This window comes from Sceloporus undulatus, chromosome 11 (assembly GCF_019175285.1).
Source record: "Sceloporus undulatus isolate JIND9_A2432 ecotype Alabama chromosome 11, SceUnd_v1.1, whole genome shotgun sequence".
Lineage (NCBI taxonomy): Eukaryota > Metazoa > Chordata > Lepidosauria > Squamata > Phrynosomatidae > Sceloporus > Sceloporus undulatus.
In genome coordinates, this window is record NC_056532.1 from 11709112 (window position 1) to 11728045 (window position 18934).

At 42.0% G+C, this 18934-nt stretch overlaps 2 protein-coding genes across 3 annotated transcripts in view; both read left to right on the plus strand.

Moving 5' to 3' along the window:
* The window catches only part of NLK (nemo like kinase), a 124552-nt gene extending 116915 nt beyond the window's left edge, over positions 1-7637 (plus strand). Inside the window, exons 9-11 of one of the 2 annotated variants that reach the window (XM_042442306.1) lie at positions 476-674; positions 2230-2329; positions 5575-7637. In XM_042442306.1, the coding sequence (XP_042298240.1) occupies positions 476-674; positions 2230-2327 (297 nt within the window). In that variant the 3' untranslated portion in view covers positions 2328-2329; positions 5575-7637. The remainder of the gene's footprint in view (positions 1-475; positions 675-2229; positions 2330-5574) is intronic. The other variant, XM_042442304.1, reaches the window with a different exon arrangement.
* A 3569-nt stretch (positions 7638-11206) lies between these two features.
* Positions 11207-17930, plus strand: TMEM97 (transmembrane protein 97). Its single transcript, XM_042442500.1, has 3 exons — positions 11207-11404; positions 14459-14603; positions 15493-17930. Exons 1-3 carry the CDS (start codon positions 11252-11254, stop codon positions 15741-15743), a joined length of 549 nt encoding a protein of 182 aa, XP_042298434.1. The 5' UTR covers positions 11207-11251; the 3' UTR covers positions 15744-17930.
* Positions 17931-18934: the final 1004 nt, after the last annotated feature.

Consider the following 18934-nt stretch of genomic DNA (forward strand, 5'->3'; position numbering starts at 1 on the left):
AATTAAAATATTCATATCCCACCTGTGTCTGAGGACGTTGTAGGATAAAAATCAACGTAGTGCAATTTAAAGCGATAACCATAATTTTAAAAAGACTAAAAGTATATTAAATCAGTTTCCTACTAAGTCACCCTGCAGGACCAGTGATTCAGTTTTAAAGTCCTAGAGTCTTTAAAGTATTTGTGCAGCCCTTAATTTTCAGCAGAGCAGTCTGAAGGTCTTGGAAACACATTAGAGGAGGCATTTTTTTCTTGATTGGAAGACTGCAGAGCATAACATTTCCTGCTGGTGCCAAGTACTGTAGAAAGAAGTTATTTAGTGAAGAGGTTATTAACAATGTTGGCTTTTTCAAAGAAACACTGCCTCCTAGCGGTATTAATAATAGGACATGGAAGCTAGAAAAAATGGTAACGGAAGTTAAAGCTTGCGAGTTTAATATCCATGTTTTTATGTGTTGTCTTCCCCCAAATTCCAGTCCAAAAGAATATCTGCTAAGGATGCCTTAGCTCATCCATATCTCGATGAAGGGCGTTTACGATATCACACCTGCATGTGTAAATGTTGTTTCTCCACCTCTACGGGACGCGTTTACACCAGTGATTTTGAACCCATTACGAATCCCAAATTTGACGACACTTTTGAAAAGAACCTCAGTTCTGTTCGGCAGGTTAAAGGTCAGTATTTTGAGTTAGGATGTTTCACGCTTGGCCTTGTTTATTGCTGCTTTTTATAGCTCAGTAGAATGGAAAACATGCACATAGAACAAACAAAGTTTGGAAGTATAATAGGCTTCGATATCATTGCATACATATTTAAGAACATCTTTTCCCCAGCATCAGTATGGAAGGTGCTTGCTTTTATTTATGAGATGCAAGATATCTCTGAAATGCAGTAAATGCCAAGGAAAAACTTTGCAGTATGTAGATGTGCTTTTTTTTACTTGTTAGAGCATGAGATGTAGGGGGGGTTTTTTTGTTGTTAGAGCATAAATTGTTGTTATAGTGGTACTCGCACTCTGTGTGAGAGCAGGCAGACTACCTGGCCCTCAATGTGAAAACCATCCTCTTAGACACCTGTATCTCACCATGCACATTTAGTACAAATAGATGCTGCTTTTCCATGGTAGATGGAGCCCAAAGTAGCTCACGCTAAACATTAAAGCAAATAGAGTCTTGAGTGCTGCCAACATTTCTTCTGGTTTGGCACCAAGTTAAAACTTGGCTTCCCACCAAAGCTGCAGAGGCCCAGCACTCATGAATTCACTGGGTTTCTGTTTAGTGTGTTTAGTATGTTTTGTTGTCTATTCCCATTTACATAAATGTCACAATATAGCATACTGCTCAGTGGGAAAGATGGTCTTGTTTTAGTGCATTAAAGATTAAAAACCAGCCTTTGGATTTTTTGCTGGGAAACAAACCAGGAACCAGTATAGCATATAGTATGCTGCTAACTTCAGTGAGGTGTGTTCTCTGCACCCAGTTAGCAACCCATCTGCTGTATTTTAAACCAGCTACAGTTTCAAAGGCAGCTCCAGCTGCAACATATTTCAGTAATCCGTATAGGATCCTGCCAGAGCATGGCTAACTGTGACCAAGCGATCTCTGCTGCAAAGGGACCTTAGCTAGTGAAAGGTGCTTCTTGCCTTCCATTTTGGGTTTCTAAAACCAAGGCTGAATCTAATAGCATTCCCTACATTGTGTTTTCTGTGGCATTGTGGTCCCAGTCAGAACACCACTTCCCAGAGCACTCAAACTACCTACTGTTCTGTTTTGCTTGTTGTTAGGCATACCATTACTGGGATCAAGCATGCATGATCTAAAATTAAAGTACAGTGTTTGTGTTAGAATGTTATTTTTACCTGTATGCAAGATTTAAGCACAAGTAGTGACTAAACATCATATGCTTAATCAATTGCAATTCCTTTTACTGGATGGTACCCTTAAAAGTGCGTTGGATATGATTATTAGTTGCCATTGGAATACTACAATTTGAAATGCATTTCTGTACATTTGGGGGAAATTCAAATTGAAATAAGCTTTGGCTTTGGGCCACCTGCAGTTGGCAGTTTCATCCAGCTCTGGTGGCATGGGTATCATTTTCACATCTATTTATCCAAATTTATGTTCGGCATGTTTTCTCCTCCTGTATGTAGTATATTCTGTAGATTTCTGTATGCTTATGCAAAGGCGTGTTCACTTTCTTCCCTTGCAATTCCTTTCTATTTTTCAGAAATAATTCATCAGTTCATTTTGGAACAGCAGAAAGGAAGCAGAGTACCTCTGTGCATCAACCCACAATCTGCTGCTTTTAAGAGCTTTATTAGGTAACTGTATGTAATCACATCTGATATTCATTTACCTTTTTTCTTTAGTGGTATGGTGACTGTTAAAGAAACCCTGTAGTGGCTTTGCAACACCCATACCCATATGCCTGATTTATTCTTCTGAGTGCCTTAATTCTTTACAGTGTGTTTTGTTAACCAAGAGGTGCTGTCATGTGCAAAATCCACTGCAAAAGAATAGTGAACCTTTGGCAGTTGGTTGCTTTAGAACATTTCACAAGACTCTGTCTATGTAGGGCTGATTTGATACTATAAATTGGTAATTTCATGGTGAAAAGCCATCTAAGATGGAGGTTTGGTAAATCAGCTCTCCATCATTCTGTTGCCCATTTAGTTACATATCTAGCAAAAATGAGATCTACTGTACCTGTGTAACACAATAAGCTGGTAGAGTGGACTGTGCCCATTACAGGTTACACAGTATTAAGTGCTGGTCCTATATATATTTAAAATCTCCTTCTAAGTAGCAACGTATGATAGATAGGGTTGAGGGGAAAAACTCTCTGGAATATCAGAGTCAATAGGGTTTAGGGTGGCAAGGAAAGTTGAATGTTGCCACCTCTAGGGAAACAACTTTCTCCAGCAAGATCTGATGTCAGACTGAAGGCTCTTTCACAAAACCCCCATTTTTTCTCAAGAAGAGTGCAGTCTTAGAGGGACAAACCTCTGAACCACCTCTCCTCCGTCTTCAACAGCTTGTACTGGGATTATGCTGGTGTTAACACATCAGCTGTATGGAGTATTGAGCTCATGGAGATGGATGTGTTACCATAGTGCTAGAGCTTTTACTTGAAGCTACAAGCTGGGGATTTTTAGCCTGGAGAAGAGAAGGGTAAGAGGTGATATGATAGCCCTGTTTAAATAGTTGAAGGGATGTTATATTGAGGAGGGAGCAAGCTTGTTTTCTGCTGCTCCAGAGACTAAAACACAGAACAATGGATGCAAGCTCCAGGAAAAGAGATTCCAGCTCAACATTAGGAGAAACTTCCTAACAGTAAGGATTGTTTGACAGTGGAAGACACTGCCTCTGAGTGTGATGGAGTCTCCTTCCCTAGAGGTCTTTAAACAGAGGCTTGATGGCCATCTGTCGGGTATGCTTTGATTGGGAGTTCCTGCATGGCAGGGGTTGGACTGGATGGCCCTTGGGGTCTCTTCCAACTCTATGATTCTAATATTCTAATTGTTCATCCAATTGTTGATAATGAGGAACATCACAACCAGTGTGTAACAGTGATCTAGACTGGTGTTATTCAAACTGTGGTACATGGACTTGCCGGTCCGCAAGTTATTGGCTTCTGTTCTGCAGCAGGTTTTCAGGAAAGGAGCAATTCTAGTCAGTTGACACAAATATGGTCCTAGTACCTGGCATCTTGGGGAAAAGAAATTTGCTGGTCCTCTGCTTCAGATAGCTTAAGAAGTATTGACCTAGACAAGGCTGAGGAGCAACTGGTGCCAACAGGAGAGATGTTGGGTCTGAACACTACAAGAACTAGAACCCACAAGGTCTCCTATGGAAAGATAGTAAGGATAACCTGTCTAACCTCTCTAGAGCTTGGGAGCAGCTATCAAGAATCCTGATGTTCTCATGAGATGTGAGGATCATGGTAAAGATGAGATCCTCCCTCCAATAGCAATAGCAAGTACATTTCTATACCGCTTATCAGTGAACTATCACTCCCTAAGCGGTTTACAATGTGTAAGCCAATTGACCCCAACAAGCTGGGTCCTCATTTTACCAACCTATGGAAGGCTGAGTGGACCTTGGAGCCCTCCTCTAGGATCAAACTTAAAACCTTGTGGCTGTAGGACCAGCATTTAATCACTGTGCCACCAGGGCTCCTTTCACCCCACCCCACGATCTGAAAACATGGACAGGCTCATGTGGAAGGATATAGTCCTTGTGGTAACTTGGATCTGAGCCACCTTCAGTCCTTGGCACCTGTAAAAAGGAGCAACCCTCAGGTCATGGAAATGACACTTGGCTCAAGACCCTGGAAAGCCAATTCCATTCAGTATGTAGAGAGATATTTTAGCATCTTTGAGACTAAAAAGAAAGAAATTTGGCAGCATGAGTTTTGGTAGACTTCAGTCTATTTCCTCAGATGCATTTGCCAGCATTGAGTAGTCTACTCTGATATAAGACCACTTGCTGTGTTCCTGCTTCTGTTGGCATGATAGAATTGGAGGTAGGGAAGGAATATATTTGAGCTGAGAGAAAAATAAGAAGTGTTAAGGTCAGAAAGAAATTGAAGGGGAGAGGGAAGGAATTTGCTGGTTGCAGAAAAGGTAACTCTGAGCAACAAGACAGGTGAACAAATGACTGGCAGCAAGGTTTAAAAAGAGATGTGAGAATTGAGATGTCATGGGAAGATCTATGCTCTCTCTATATGAAAGTTAAATGACTGGAAGAAGGGCTGAGAGCAATGTTTTAGCCAAAGGGAGGGAGTGGCGGAGTGTATTACACTCTCTGAACAAACACACTCAAACTTCTGGTTTTCAGTAACAGTGCTTTCTTTGTAACCCCTCTGGGTCCCTTTGCTAACTGAGCCTTGCACCATAAAGGGATGAAGGTGTATGTTGCATACTATATGTCAGTGGTCCCTCCACATTCTCTGGGGTTAGTGATGAACAACCCCTGTGAATGTGGAAAAACTGCAAATTAAAAAAACACTATTCTTTTTACTGGAGAGAACACCTCTCTAGGGATTTCCAGATCCTCCAATACAACTGTATGGTCAAACATCTCCCAGAAGTTGATCAAAGGATCATTCTGGAGGACCTACAAATACCTAGAGAAGTGTTTTATCTAGGAATTTCTAGGTCAGTGGTGGCAAACCTATGGCACGCGTGCCAGAGGTGGCACTTAAAACCCTCTCTGTTGGCGCACGCACCATTGCCCCAACACAGAGTTCGCCAGAGTTTGTCACTAGAAAGCCAAAGGTACTTTGTGATAAATAAGTGGGTTTTGGGTTGTAGTTTGGGCACTCAATCTCTAAAAGTTTCATCATCACTGTTCTAGGTTCTCCAGCACAACGTTATGGTCAACCTCTGGCAAAGTCATGCTGGAAGACCTAGAGATTCCTAGAGAGAACATACTAATCAAAACCGAATAATCAATTCCACAAAAATCTGTAAATGTGGAAGGTTGACTGTACATCATTAGGCCTTTTGTGTGAATATTCTAGTGATCTCTTGCAAGTGAACACTGATCTTGTGTGCTTGTTGCCTTTCAGTTCCACTGTGGCTCAGCCATCTGAGATGCCGCCGTCTCCGCTGGTCTGGGAGTGAACGTGGGCGATATAAATGTACTACTGAAGACATAATGTAGCTTTCCACTGGATTCTGGGATTTGCAATTCTGGAGGTTTAATCATGCTTGTACTGTACTTTTACTAATAATGAAGTTTTAAATTAACAACCACTATCCTTGTATGCTATATGAATAAAGGGTAGGGGGGGAACATGTTAACTAGGCTTTTAAATCTTGTCAAGGTTGGGGTTGTGCTTTTAGAAGACAAATATTTTATCCAGAGTTGCACATGTTCTTTTCTCTCCCCCCCCCCCCCAACCGTGATTCGTAGTGCAGCTGTGATCTTGCTGGGCTCTGAGCAAAAAAGAAGATTGAACCAAAATTTGGGGGAGGGGGGGAAATTGTTGGGGTTGATTTTTGTTTGTTTGGAGCGTCTGGGTTTGTTTTCCTTTCTTTTCCCACCCTTCAACTTAACAATGAGATTGTACAAAAGCATATGACGTTTTTATATCGATCCATTCCTGACCATTTGGGTTTTTTTTAAACCAAAATAATGAATAAATGAGGGAATACAAAAACCAATTGTGACCAATCATGAATCCCCATCAGATGGCACTAGCTAAGCTTCGATGGGCAGTGCCACCTGATGGTCACAACTCTACACATCGTTTCCCACTAGCACTGTGGTGGTGGTTATGCGCTGTTTTCCCATTGGTGAGTAGAAAGAATGAGCTGCGACTAGGAAAGGCGAGACGTCTTTCCTTTCAACCGCCGCCTGGTATAAATAAATATATATAAATATATATATATTTAATCTATTTTTATTAGAGGTTTTTTCTGCTCTTTTCTTACACAAAGCATCCCCTCCCGACCCGTCGCATGCCCCTGCAAATGTGTGTAAATAAAACCCATTTCCAGGCTACTATTTCAAAGAACCTTGATACTCATGGCTGTGTATAGAGAGAGAGAGAGACGGAGAGCGAGAGAGAGCGAGAGCGAGGAAATAGCTTGCACATTTTCTAGATCTGTGAAACTTTGTGATTTTATTATTATTATTATTAATATTATTTTTATTTTAAAAATCCTGCACTGGATATAAGTTTGGGTGGATAAAGAAAAGCGAAGAAAAGCACATAGGGAATTACATTCGTTGTGTTTGTGTCATTTAGGCAAAGCTGTGGAAGTCTTGAAATGTCGGAGTAGTAAAATAACTTTTATTCCTTTTTTTGCTAATTTCCTTTTTTTGTGTGTGTCGTTTCTGTTCAAACACTGAATTATTCTGTGCATATGTATATATATATATGAACACAAATTGAAGGCCTCTACCTCCTGGAGTATATACAACTTGGTTTGTTTAACTCCACATGATCTTCTTTTTTTTTTTTAAGTCCGGTGTGGAGACTTGAAAACTTGAATGTCCCTTCCAACTTTTATATTAAACAAAAGGCAAGAAAAATCGAAGACTGTTTTTTTTTCCACCTGTACAAAGAAAAGAACGAACGGATGGTCTTAAATTTTGAACATCGGTCTGGGGATATTTAAAAAAACAAATTGAGAGAGATTGAGCGAGAGAGAGATTGAGAGAGAGAAACCTTGATGTTTGTCATGGACAATTAACTGTTAAAGTTATTGTAAGTTATCTGTATTTAGCAGAGTATTTTCAAGAGGATTGATCTGAGCTGGAACTGAACTATGAGTTTAAGTTATGTTTTTTGGAAGTTTTAACTTCAATGAAGTCATTATTTTGATGTGAAAGAGACAAATGTTGAATTTCTCAAACAAAGATGATGAAAATATCTTTGTTTTTTGTGCGGCTCCTGAGAAATTTTTTAAAGAAAAGATACAACACACCAACTGAAGCATTTCAATTCACTTTGAATGAGAAGCGTGTTCTTAATGTAAAATGAGCCCAAGAAGACACTGGTATGAAAGGTAAAATCTCAGAGGTTGGTCTGTTAAATGTGGCACACTTGCGGGTCACTTTGTACAATGTAGATTTTGAAGTACAGTGGTGAAAACAATAAATGTGACGTTTGAAACAAGCAAACCTCCCATGGCTGAGTGTGTTTTTGTTTTGTTCTCCATCTGGCTTAGGTGATCGTGGATTCTCTTGTCAATCGAATTCTTACCAGATCGTGGATTTGAGGCTTCTACAATACATACTGCTTTGAGTTATCTTTGAATTAAATATCAGCTGAAAGCTCAGGACAAAAGATGGGATTCTAAGGAGTACGAATAAAACCCTTGCAGACATAAAGTGCAGATTATGTTGGAGGTTTTACCCTGAGAGTCCTAACTAATGTAAGAATTGTAAAGCAGTTCAGGTTTAGCCCAGTCAAAGGTCAGTTTCCTTGTTCAAAAGAACCAAGTAAACAGTTCAGAGTGTGAGGTAGGTGTAATGTGAATTAGGTGTGGTACTAAATGTCTCTCACATGGCCCACCATAACAACCTATGTATAGAAAACTAGCATGTTAGAGAAGCCCCAGTCACCAGTCCTAGCCACACCACTGGTTATACTGGGGTTGCACTTGCAAAGAACCCAGCAGGTAAAGTAAGGGGTATTGTCAGATGTAAAGTTCTTTGATTTGGTGGGTTACATTATTCTAGATTTGTCTTCATGCGCATGATTCTATTGTGCGCTATCTGAAAGTGGGCCGAAACCCCAAAAGCAGAATCATATCATCGTAGAGTTGGAAGAGACCGCAAGGGCCATCCAGTCCAACCCCATACTGCCATGCAGGAAATCCAAATCAAAACATCCCCATTGACAGATGGCCATCCAGCCTCTGCTTAAAGACCTCCAAAGAAAGAGACTCCATTGCACTCCAAGGAAGGAGTCTGTTCCACTGTCGAACAGCCCTTGCTATCAGCAAGTACCTCCTAATGTTTTAGTGGAATCTCTTTTCCAGGTCCTAGTCTCTGGAACAGTAGAAAACAAGCTTGCTCCTTCCTCAATATGACATCCCTTCAAGTATTTAAACAGCGCTCTTAACCTTCTGTTCTCCAGGCTAAACATCCCCAGCTCCCTAAGGCATTCCTCATAGGGCATGGTTTTCAGACCCTTCACCATTTTGGTGGCTCTCCTTTGGACACGCTCCAGTTTCTCCACATCCTTTTTAAATTGTGGTGCCCAGAATGGACACAGTATTCCAGGTGGGGCCTGACCAAAGCAGAATAGAGTGGCACTGTTACTTCCCTTGATCTAGGCACAGCCTAAAATCGCATTGGCCTTGTTAACTGCCACATTGCATTGGCCCAGACACCCACACCACGCGGCAACAGGCTGCACCATGTAAGTATTATTTTTTTCTGCTTGCCTACCATGCAAGCGCACCATCACACAAAGACACCACCAGTGGCCTCCAGTTACCTCCCTCTTCCCACCCAAATGCCATAACATTTTGATGCCCGCCCATATAATTGGCCACACACAGTTGCACTGGTGATGTACAGCGTATTGTTGCGTTGGTGTGCCCAGTGGCAAAGCACAATCATAGAGGTGCGTGCCCATTTCACCTTCCTTCACCCCATGCCCCTCTGTTAGACTGTCTGTTTTGTGCATGTTGTCATTACATCCATTGCATTTTTGGCGACTGCATTTTTCCTTTGCACTTGGGCCATTTATATGCCAGCGTAAAGATGCTCATTTTTCAGCTTGAATCAGAAGTATCCCAGCTTCGTTTTGCTCTGGGTTTTAGCCCCAGAGCGCAGCTTTGTTTTGGTTTCCTTGGTACTCAATTTCCAAGCAGCTTTACTTTGCCCATGTGTTTCCCCCCAAGTGATAATTTAGGAATTAATAATAATAATAATAATAATATAAATTATTATTATTATTATTATTATTATCATCATCATCATCATCATCTTTATCCCACCTCTCCCACCACATAGAGGTGGCTTACAACTGCAGTAAAATAAATCATACAGTGTATGATGCATGAGGGTAAGATGCTCATTGTCCCATCCTCATTTTTGCCACCGTTGCAACGATTGGAAAGATGGTAGCAAGACTGTGCATTGTTGGGTGTTGGTTTGTGCGTGTTGTTTGTTTAAATTGATATTACAGCTTGAGTCTCCCTTAACTGAAATGCTTTAGACTAGAAATGTTTCAGAGTTTTTCGAAGTTTGGAATATTTGCATCAGAATAATGATATATCTTGAAGATGGGACCCGAGTCTGAGCTCTTGAAACCAATGTACGTTTTGTGTGGACGTCATCCACGCAACCCGAAGGTAATTTTATACATGATATTTTAAAACAATTTTGCTCATGGAACAAAGTTTGCGTACATCAGACCCTCAGACCGCAAAGGTGTCACTACCTGAGCAACCCGTGCGACCATCATTAAGGTCACCATAAGTTGGAAATGACTTGCTGGAATTCTCTTCTAAAATAGCTTTTGTTGGGAAAAAAGAAAACAGTGGGAAGATGGCACAAATTTGTCAGTCTAAATCAAAGGTCATAAAATGCTGCTGCGAGCTGAAAAACAAAGGAGAGCGAACAGGAAAAACCTGAATAGCAAGATTTGTCTTGTATTGCTCCATTCGAGGAGGCAGCAGGTCTATGACCAAACAGGCTGCTGCCACACTGCAGACTTAACACAGTTTGAGACTGCTTTAACTGCCATGGCTCAATGCTAGGGAATTCTGAGAGGTGTAGTTTTGTAGGATATTTAGCCTTCTCTGCCAAGAGAACGCTGGTGCCACAACAAACTGCAAATCCCATAAGTCCATAGGATGACAGTCAAAGCAGTTCAAAACTGCATTATTTCTACTGTGCAGATTCAGCCTGGATGTGTACATATCTGGTAGCTTTCTAACACTTTTGGTGACTATTCTAGATGTGAGGTGAAGGGGTCTCCCAGGCAATATCTACACTGCAGAATTAATGCAGTTTGACACCATTCTAACTTGCCATGGCTCCATGCTATGCAATAATAGGATTCGTAGTTTTGTGATCAATTTACCCTTCTCTGCCAACTACAGATCCCAGGATTCTGTTGCATGATGATCAACCTTTCTTGGCAAGATTCGTTCAGAGGTTTGCCATTGCTTTCCCTCGAGGCTGAGAGAGTGTGACTTGCCAAGGGTCACTCAGTGGGTTCCATGGCCAAGCCAGGAATCAAACCCAGGTCTCCAGAGTCCTAGTCCAACATTCAAACCAGTAAGCCATGCTGGCTCTCAAACTACAAATCCCAGGATCCCATAGCACTGAGCCAGAGTAGTGAAAGCAGTCTCAAACTGGATTGTTTCTGCAGTGTGTTTTGGATGCATGTTTCCTAACCCACAAACATGATGGGGGGAAAACTAGTTTGGGGAGACATTGAGCCTTCTCTGTAAGGGAGCCCTGGTGCCCCTGCAAACTACAATTCCCAGGATTCCCTAGCCACTGAGCCAAGGCATACAAAAACTGGATCATGTTTGCAGTGTGTTTTGGAGCATGGAAAAATGCAAAGGAAAAACACTGCAGAGCTGTGATTTTCCTTGTATCTTTGAACAGTGAGATTGCACAATTCTTCCTTTTAAAAAATTAAAGTGGGGAGGGGGGTGTTTCCCTTTTAAAAGTGGGTGGGGCAAGGCAAGGAGAGAAGCCCCAACCCTTGGGTTCAGCCAATGAATGCAAAGGAAATAAAATGGTCTGTTCCAGGGTGAAAGCAGTGCATGCATGATCCAAGAAAAGAGAGCTTGGCTTGCAAAGCAATGGCTGCAACTCGTTTGCTGGAGCTCCTCTTTGCTTTCTATTTCTTCACTCACATCCCCATCACTCTCTTCATCGATTTGCAAGCTCTCCTCCCTGGATTTTACCCTAAAGAAGTAAGTAACACACTATATATATGTGTGTGTGTCCCCCTTTGATCTATATATGAAAGGGTTTTAGACTTAAACATAAGAATTTTAAACACTAAAGGTCCCAAACACACTGCAGAAACAATCCACGTTGACTGCCTTGGCTCAGTGCTGGGGCATCCTGGTAATTGTAGTTTATGGTGGCCCCAGAGCTCTCTGACAGAGAAGGCTCAATATCTCACAAAACTACAACTCCCAGGATTCCCTGGCATTGAGCATTTGTGCAGCAGCATTAAGAGTTAGGAATGATGCTGGCTAAATGCAGTGCATGCAGCTGTAACCCCTGTGAAACTTATAGCACTTAAAACATCTTTGCAGGCTCTGACTAGTTTTAATATGTCATTGTATACCTTTGTATTTGTGTTTTATGTGTATTTGTAACTATTCATAACTTATACACAGATGTTTCTGGATAGAGGATGATAAATGCAATACCTATAGCTGCAATCCCTGTGAGCTTTATCAATCAGAAACATTGCTTCTCTGAACATTCTTATCTATGCCATTACTATGCCATGTTTTGTATTTTGTAACTTATATTTAGATGTCTCTGGAGCTATGATAGTAATAATATCCGTCTATCAGTGCTAGGGAATCCTAGGAATTGTAGTTTATTGTGGCACCAGATCTCTCTGACAGAGAAGGCTCACAAAAACTATAATCTCCAACTAAAGAGGTCTCAAACTGGATTGTTTCTGCAGTGTGTCTGGGACCCATGAAAAGTTTGGGATTGGAGATCCTGGAATCTCCCAGCTGGCATTGGTTCGCAGAGGGAATCTGGGAATTGTAGTCCAAAAAGAGTCCAAACCCTGGGCTCATCTAGGGAGGAAATACATGGGAATTCATGGAATTACAGAGTTGGAAGAGACCCCCAAGGGCCAGCCAATCCAAACCCATTCTGCCATGCAGGAACTCACAATCAAAGCATCCCCAACAGATGGTCTCTTTTTCTTTAATATCGGGCAGCCAGAAATCCTTTCAAACCTAATACAAACCATTCAGAGATCAACCAGTAAGTTGCAGTCTACCTTATGCCCATGAGCTACGCATGCCCCTTGTTTCCTACCATGCATTCATTTTAAACATCACTAAATATATTCATTATTTACAGAAGGTACTCTGTTCCTTTTATGGTTCATAGGCGGTCCTCTCATAGATACATGCTTTTGCAAAACAGTCGGCCAACAGCAATATCGGGACATAGGATCGTAGAGTTGGAAGAGTCGCCAAGGGGCATCAGGTTCACCTTGCCATGCAGGAATGCACAGTCAAAGCACTGCAGACAGATAGCTATCCACCCTCTGTTTAAAAACCTCCAAAGAAGAAGACTCCACCAGACTTCAAGGGAGTGTCTTCCACTGTCGAACAGCTCTTACTGTCCTCTTAATGTTGAGGTGGAATCTCTTTTCCTGTAGTTTGAATCCATTGCTCTGTGTCTTTTTTTTTCTCTGGAGCAGCAGAAAAAAAGCTTCCATCCTCAATGTGACACCCCTCCAAATATTTAAGCAGGGCTATCCTATCACCTCTTAACTGTCTCTTCCCCAGACCAACTCCTTAAGCTGCTCCTAAGGCATGGTCAATACATTTCTTTGCAGGTTTTTAAACAGAAGCTGGAAGACCATGTGCCAGGAGTGCTTAGAATATGTATTCCTGCATGGCAGAACTTTTATGATGGTATGATTTTCCCTTTGTCCCCTGTGTTGACACACCTCAGCACTTATCGCACAGCTTCGAGGCCGGTGGTTTTCTAAAGAAAGATCTCTGACGTTGGGCGGTTAATATTTTACCATAAGAAAACTGGATTGGTTGATATACATTGAAGTCTTCCCTAAGGCACATGAGGATCAAAAGAAGAGCAACAGATAGAGTAAATCCAACATAAAAGAGACAGAGGTTTACTGTGTGTGTGTGTCAGTTTATATATCAAAATCGTTGTTGTTGTGTGCCTTCAAGCCATTTCCGACTTATGGCAACCCTATCATGGAGTTTTCTTGGCAACATTGGTTCTCTCTGAGGCTGAGAGAGTGTGAGCTGCACATGGTTCCTCAGCAGGTTTCCATGGCCAAGTAAGGGCAATATGTATTTTACTATAAAACATGTAAAACTGTGCTTATGAAATAATTTGGAAATAATAGTCTATAAAATGAAATTTTCCAGCTCTGATGCTGATCATAGAATCATAGGTTTGGAATCTGTCTAATCCAACCCCATTCTGCCATGCAGGAACTCACAATCCAAGCAGCCCTGACAGATGGCCACCCTGCCTCTGTTTAAAAACCTCCAAAGAAGGAGACTCCACTGACTTGTGTTATTGTTCTTATGCTGACTAACAACTCAGACAGAGATTTGGGAGACAACCTGTTGAGGCAGCCCAGTGGCATGAAAACAGTTGTATAGACAAACCAACGAGCAGCAAGCTTGCACTATAATTGTCAAGGAAGGAGGGAAACAAGGGTAGATAATGAAAATAATTAGAATAACTGAAACAGGAACGTATCTAATTCACAAAATATATGCATGTGTATTAACAATATTGAATCTCAGTAGTAGAAAAAAACTATTATTCTAATTATTTTCATTATCTACCCTTGTTTCCCTCCTTCCTTGACAATGAAAACAGTTGTGCAAGCGAACTGACTGAATCCAGCCAAACCGACCTAACCTCTTTCTCAGAGGTGGTGCATGTGCAAGTGTGGTGCCTTGTGCAAGCCAGACATTTCGCAAGTGCACAACCCCTTCTCTCACTCTTGCCTTGGTGCTGCAAGAGTTCCTGGTTTGAGTGTTGTATTGCGTGGTTTGAGTGTTGGACTACATCTCTGGAGACCAGGATTTGATTCCTGCTCGGCCGGGGAAACCTACTGGGTGACTCTGGGCAAGTCACACTCTCTCAGCCTCAGGTTGAAGGCAAGGGCAAACCTCTTCTGAACAAATTCTGCCCAGAATAGCTTAGTTCAGAAATGACTTGAAGGCACACAACAGCAACAACAAAACCTTTTAAACCTGTTTTTTGTACTTCTCAAGTTGACAGAATGGTCAGCCTGGTACACAAGTGCATTTAAAGACCCCATGATGGCAGACCCACCAGTGTGGTTCCGGTCCTTCATATACTCCGAAGCCTTTTTCCAGCTGCCTTTCTTCCCTGTTGCAGCCTACGCATTCTGGAAAGGTAAGTCTGGCGTTGATCCTAAATACCCTAAAACAGCGGTTCTCAACCTGTGGGTCACAACCCCTTTGGGGGTCGAACGACCCTTTCACAATCGCCCAAGACCATTGGAAAACACGTATTTCCTATGGTCTTAGGAACCGATTTTATAGTTGGCGGTCACCACAACACAAGGAACTGTATTAGAGAGTTGCGGCATTAGGAAGGTTGAGAACCACTGCCCTAAAAGTACTGGTCTGATCTTGGACGTTAAGCTGGGTCAACCCTGGTTAGGACTTGGACAGTAGGCCAACACAAAGACCAGGTGCTGTGGGCTATATTTCAGAGGAAAGAACTGGCAAAGCCACTTAAGAGTGCTTAAGAAAACCCTATGAAATGTATGGGGTCGCTATAAGGCAACAGGTGACTAAAGGGTACAAACACACACATACAGGATCTGAACTTGGTCCCTTTCCCCTAAATGCTAGATTAAAACTTCCAGAACATAGCAAAAGGTGCCTTTTTAGACTGTCATTCCCAGGATTCTGGGTCAATGCTCAGGACCAGAGGTGTTTCAGATTTTGGATTTAGTGTTGGATTTGGGACTATTTGCTTATACATAAGGAGATCTGTTGAAGAAGGGACCCAAGTCCTAACATGAAATCCATTTCTGTTTCTTGCATACCTTATACGCATAGGCCGAAGATCATTTTACACACTATACTTTAAATATGTTTGTGTATGAAACAAAGTTTGTGTCCACTGAACCATCAGAAAGCAATGGGGTCACTATCGCAGCCACCCGTGTGGACAGTTCTGGAGTCTGGAATATTTTGGATTTCAGAATTCTGAATAAAGGATTTGAACTTGGAGATGTTTGAGAGACGTTTCTTTAACTCCGTCTTTTGCCCAGGGAACTGCAAGTGGATCCGGACCCCAGCCATCATCTATGCGACGCATGTGGCTACCACCCTGCTTCCCATCTTGGCCCATATCCTCTTCAGCGATTTCTCCAAGTCCCAGCATCCCGGTCCGCAAACGCACCACGAACGCTTGACTTTGGTGGCCATCTATATCCCTTACTTGCTGATCCCGCTCCTGATTCTGGTTTCGATGTTGCTCAGCCCGTCGTACAACCAGGTGGAGAAAAGGAAAAAGAAATAGACAGATGGGAATGTCTCCGGCGCAGAGGAGTGAGCACTGGCTTTTGAGAGGTTAGCCACTGGAGTCCAAAACACACTGCAGAAATAATCCAGTTTGAGACCGCTTTAACTGCCCTGGCTCAGTGCTAGGGAATCCTGGAAATTGTTGTTTATTGTGGTATCAGAGCTCTCTGACAGAGAAGGCTAAATGTCTGGTGTTTCTAGAATTCCCAAGCATTGAACCAGGGCAGTTAAAGCAATCTCAAACTGGATTATTTCTGCAGTGTATTTTGGACCTAAAAGACTTATTTCCAGACTAGAGAACCAATGGCCGTCCAGCTATTGTGTGCCTGAAACCTGAATTTGGAAAGTTACTTTATAAAGGTAGTAGTAGATAGTTACTACAACAATAGATTTTTTAAAAAAATACCCTTTAGAAACATCTTTAACTCCCTCAATCCTCAAATGATATTAGTTACATCTATGCCAGCATCCTGTTGGAGACTTAACATGTGTGCAGGTTCTCCTAGAAGAATGGTTCAATATTTTTGTCGTCATACATTTGTTTCACAAGGTTGTCCAAGGAGAGTGGCGCATGCGCTGCCATTTATACTCTGATTTCCATTGCACATCCAGATGTGTGTTCACATTTGGAATTGCAGTTCACTAACAAAGGTGGGAGAGAGTCAGCATGGCATAGTGGTTTGAGTGTCGGGACTGCAACTCTGGAGTCCAGGGTTCGAATCCTAGCTTGGCCATGGAAACCCACTTGGGTGAGTCACACTCTCTTAGACTTAGGGGACGGCAATGACAAACCTCCTTTGAACAAATCTTGCCAAGAAAACCCCATGATATGTTCGCCTTCGGGTCACCATGAGTCAGAAACGGCCACAAAACAAGGCGGCATGGCATTATATCCTTAAGATATAGAGCCTTCCCTCCAGTCCATCTGCCTTGGTCCAGGCCTCTGAGGGAAAGATGAACTCCAGAACCTGATCCCCTTCCCCACAACCATTCCCTTCTCCTTTTATGTTTTGTCTTCTTAGATTGTAAGCCTGAGGGCAGGGAACCGTCTAATCAAAAGATTGTATGTACAGTGCTGTGTAAATTTACAGCGCTATATAAATAAAGCTTAATAATAATAATAATAATAGTCCTATAACATTCACTTGTCTTCAAAAAGCACAATTTCAGCCTTACATTAAAAACAAACAAACCCTTTCACAATGTTTGAACCATGTGGAATTCTTTCCATGCCCTCCAGCTGTCGCATTTTAGTAGACAATCTGGATTAACCCTCTGTTGTCCCCTATTTTTCATATGCTTCTAAAATGTCCTGGTTTCTTCTACTCCCTCCCCGCCAACTTACATAAATGGCTACCAACTGAGTGAAAATGTAGTTTTCTTTCAGTGGAACGCTTCCCAGTTGGCTCAGGCAGAAGCAACCTGCTACAAACTCTCCTAGCTTGTCTGTTTTTCCTCCTTAATAACATTTGCTATTTTGAGCACACTTTCGTGTTGCTCAGCTACGTATGTCCCAGTTTTCATCTGTGAAATGTTGGAAGGTTTCTCTTCTACCATGGAGGCTACACCCTAAACTGTGAAAAGAAACATTTAGAAGAGGGGCAGGCAAACGTTGGAGGCTAGGGAGTGCATTAGTCCCTTCCCCGGCAATTTTGGAGGACCGCTGGTGCAAACATTGTAAATAGAGAGAGAGAGTCCCAAAGTGCCCTCTTAGAGGATCAGGGGCATTTTCACTATACATTCTCTCTCCCCTTCTCCCATCATTTCAGGACCAGGAAAGGACCTTTTAAAAAAATGTTTGACCCCAAGGGTCAGTGCGCTGTCCATGCACTTCCTGAATGAGTAGATAGCATTACACTGCAGTGAAGTAGTTATACCTTCGTTACTGTTAAGAAGGTATTAGTTGCTAGGAACTACTACTTTTTAACAAGTCACTTCCAAGATCTGATTGCAAATCAGCTCTTGTCGGTAATGTGAATGATGTGGGAGTTGTAGTCTGGAAGGATTTGGGATGCCACGTTCTCCAATCTCTAGTTTATCGGGTGCTGTATGTCCAAAGACACCTCCACCTGTCTATTGAAAAGGATGTGGGACTTTGTTTTCTTAGTGTTTGGGAAAGAAAACATTCAGAAGGGTCTATTTTTGTTAAAAGCGGCTGGTAAATCTAATAAAAGAGGTAACCTTATTTTGCATCTGTCAAAGAATTCGAGAGGGGGATCTTTAAGGGCATTTTTTCATTCTTAGGAGTACTCATTATCCTATTCAGAAGGTTCAATAGAAACTTCAATACATCTAACTCTGACAACAGATTGGGTTGAAGGTGATTTCTCTCTCTCACTCTCTTTTTTAACTCAATACAAAGCTGCAAAAACATTTTGCATGCATCATTATCCCAGCAATTTTTTATTATCCTGCCCACTGCTAGAAAATACCTGAACTAAAAACTCTTTATCAAAATTTAGAAAACTGGTTTAAGAGCACAACTGCTTTGGGGTTGCAAAAGATCTCTGCTTGGGGATTGTTTTGTTGTAACTTGAAGAAGGCATTAAAACAGGTGGAGATCGGGTGGTTCGCCGACTTAAATTGCGTGTCCATTTGGACCCACAACTCTTGAGATGGTTATTGACAGATCAGCGACAGCTTCTCTTGTAAGAGATGGCCTCCTGTTATGTTTTACTCCTAGGAGAGAGATGACACCTGTTTCTCCTAAGGAAAGTTCAGTGTGGGCCATGGGCGTTGAAAGTTTCTGCTTGAAGGATTTATCTAGGTCCATGTGGGATCCATAACTACAGGTAACATGGCCTATTTCTGTCCAACTGGTTCTTGTGTGGAAAAGGTTGAGACTTCATATTATGCTGTCTATGGACATGGTGCTTTGTCATGTAAGACAAAAGTCCCAAGAGGTTTGATGGGAAAGTACACAAAAGAAGACCAGGAGGAAACAAGGGTTACAATAAACAGGGTTTAAAGTACTGTAGGTGGGGAAACTGTAGTCCTCCTGATGTTGGACTCTTAATTCCCATCAGCCCTAGCGCCTGTGGTCTCTGGACAATGGGAGTAGTAGTCCAGCAGCGTCCTCAGCCATGACTATGTTGTTGTGTGCCTTCAAGTAATTTCTGACTTATGGCAACCCTATCGTGGGGTTTTCTTGGCAAGTTTCTTCCGTGGGGGGTCTGCCATTGCCATCCT

Excerpts from the sequence above, each read along its gene's own strand:
- TMEM97 (XM_042442500.1), top strand. The coding sequence starts at position 11,252 with ATGCATGATCCAAGAAAAGAGAGCTTGGCTTGCAAAGCAATGGCTGCA. Across the intron at positions 11,405-14,458 it reads CTGGATTTTACCCTAAAGAA|TTGACAGAATGGTCAGCCTG; the intron begins GTAAGTAACACA and ends GTACTTCTCAAG. Across the intron at positions 14,604-15,492 it reads AGCCTACGCATTCTGGAAAG|GGAACTGCAAGTGGATCCGG; the intron begins GTAAGTCTGGCG and ends TCTTTTGCCCAG.